Source organism: Chiloscyllium plagiosum, chromosome 43, assembly GCF_004010195.1.
Source record: "Chiloscyllium plagiosum isolate BGI_BamShark_2017 chromosome 43, ASM401019v2, whole genome shotgun sequence".
NCBI lineage: Eukaryota > Metazoa > Chordata > Chondrichthyes > Orectolobiformes > Hemiscylliidae > Chiloscyllium > Chiloscyllium plagiosum.
In genome coordinates, this window is record NC_057752.1 from 1,756,292 (window position 1) to 1,758,791 (window position 2,500).

A 2,500-nucleotide genomic window follows, 5' to 3' on the forward strand; every position below is an offset into this window, starting at 1 on the left:
AGGGGTTGGGGAACGACGGACAGGACTGGGATGTGGAGGTGTTTTACAGACAGAGGCAGCAAGGCAGGGATGGGGGCAAGCCAGTCTGGAGCTGCCTGGGTGCTATCAGATTCTCCATAGTTGTTGTTGTTGTTGTTGCCGGGGGGAACTCAGTGCCCGTCTGGAAAGGTGAGAGACGGACGTTTGCCTTTAAGGGATGCCATTATTCACAGATCAAGAAACGTCTTTATCTCTGTTCCAAATCTCTCCACCACACAAAGAAATCTCAGTCTGAGAAACAAGCAGCCTGACGCAAAGCAACATCTCGTGACAACTCCTTTTGTTGACACACCACGCACTTACCAACTCCCAGAACCAAAGGTAAATTGCTGCCTTAACACTTCCCACACCGGAATGTTCCAGCAGTGCACACAAGGGTTCCAGTGCTTTATCGGAAGGGAATAAGGAAAACACATTTTCTGAAAAGGAGCCTGCACCTCATCGGATAGGAATGCTGGGACCACGCTCTGTTGTGATCAAATAGCTGACTGCTATTCACTCTCCAGGCCTACCTGAAGGAAAGTTTTGCACATCGTTGCCTGGGATAGCGACGTACAGCACAGAAACAGGCCCTTCGGCCCAACTCGTCCATGCTGACCTGGTTTCCTAAACTGACCTAGTCCCATTTGCCAGCACTTGTCCCATCTCCCTCTAAACCCTTCCTATTCATAGACCCATCCAGATGCCTTTTAAATGTTGTAATTGTGCCAGCCTCCCACCACTTCCTCTGGCAGCTCATTCCATACACGCACCACCCTCTGTGTGAAAAAGTTGCCCCTTAAACCTTTCCCCTCTCACCTTAAACCAATGCCCTTTAGTTCTGGACCCCCTAACCCAGGGGAAAAGACCTTGGCTATTCACCTTATCTATGATTTTATAATGTGGAGGAGCCGGTGTTGGACTGGGGTAGACGAAGTTAAAAATCACACAACACTGGGTTATAGTCCCACAGGTTTATTTGGAAGCACTAGCTTTCGGAGTGCTGCTCCTTTGTCAGTGAGTGGAGAAGCAAGGAGAGGTGAGATGGTGGACAGGCTTTGGGGAGTCAGGAGGTGAGTTACTTGCTAAAGGTTTCCCAGCTTGAGACCTGCTCTTGCAGCCACTATATTTACAAGGTTCCTGTGTTTCCTTTCTCTGATGGAAAATAACGAATCATATTTACACTCAATAATCAGATGGCAAAATATAGATTTCAATGAAAAGTCCAGGCAGCCATCTTGTAATGCTTGCTGGGTAGAAATGGGCTCGCCAATCCTCCAGAATTGCCCTGTACGTGCCAGATATTAAATATTGATCTCCTCAAGTTTGTTGTGAGCAAATCCAGCAGAAAATTTCCTTCAGGCAATTTTTTAAAAATCTTATTTATTTTTCCTTCATGCTTATATTGCTTTCTGGCTGTTTGATGACAGGGCGATGGGAGGGGGAGGTCAAGTGATGAAATCTCCAGGAATAGGCCCGAGCAGTGTTGGCAACCCCCTGTGAGGCCTTGGCTACTTTTGAATAAAATCTTGCCTCGTGGAAAACAGAGAGCGAGCTGGAGTTGGCCATCGCTTTGCCATATTCGCAGCTCACAAGTCCACCCCTCCTCTTACCTTCAAAGAATCTTTTCAGGCGAAGGCAGCTGACGCTGAGGCGTAGGATGGAGAGTTTGTCCAATCGCCCGGCAATGTCCTCACTGGTCGGTAGGAGCCTCAACAGGTTGTCAAATTCCACATTGAGGCGGTCCCGGTGCCTTTTGGAAGGGTTGGACTTGGCGGCATTCCCGGTTTCCTGTTCGGCACTAGGTTTGGCAAGGAGAGAACAAAGGAAAGCTCAGGCACGACTCACCGGTGACATGAATCAACCTTCCTGAATCGGAGACAACTAACTGCATCACTCTGAATCAACCTCGAAAGTGGCCTGCATTGATCGGCTGAAAGGATACCATGAGAGTAGCGGATCCCTCAACACTGAGCCAACTATTTTGATATCAGCTTAGAGGGCACAGGCCTTTTCCCAAACTAGTCCATGCAGGTTTGACATCAGTTGCATTCAGCAGTCGTTAACAGCACTATCTGATCGCAGGATCCCACATCAAAACCAGGAGCAGAAGTAAGCTATTCAGCCCCTCAATCCTGCTCTCCCGATCATGGCTGATCTCATCTCGGCCTCAACCCCTTACCTGCCCATTCCCCATAATCCTTTAACCCATTGCTAGTTAAATATCCGTCCATCTCCTTAAATGTATTTAATATCCCAGTGGCAAAAGTGAGGACTGCAGATCAGAATCTAGATTAGCAGGTCAGGCAGCATCTGAGGAGCAGGAAAATTGACATTTTGGGCAAAAGCCCTTCATCAGGAATTGCAGTGTTCCAGTGTCCACCACAGTCTAGCGGGAGTGAATTCCACAGATTCACAATCCTTTGAGAGTAGCAATTTCTCATCAGTTTTAAATCTGCTACCCCTTATCCTAACACAATGA

The 2,500-nt window shown here is 47.8% G+C and overlaps 1 protein-coding gene across 1 annotated transcript in view; it reads right to left on the bottom strand.

Annotated features, from left to right (window-relative positions):
• LOC122543255 (aryl hydrocarbon receptor-like) overlaps positions 1-2,500 on the bottom strand; it is a 105,373-nt gene that overhangs the window by 60,194 nt on the left and 42,679 nt on the right. The window contains exon 2 of the mRNA XM_043681726.1: positions 1,632-1,819. Coding sequence (XP_043537661.1) covers positions 1,632-1,819 — 188 coding nt within the window. The remainder of the gene's footprint in view (positions 1-1,631; positions 1,820-2,500) is intronic.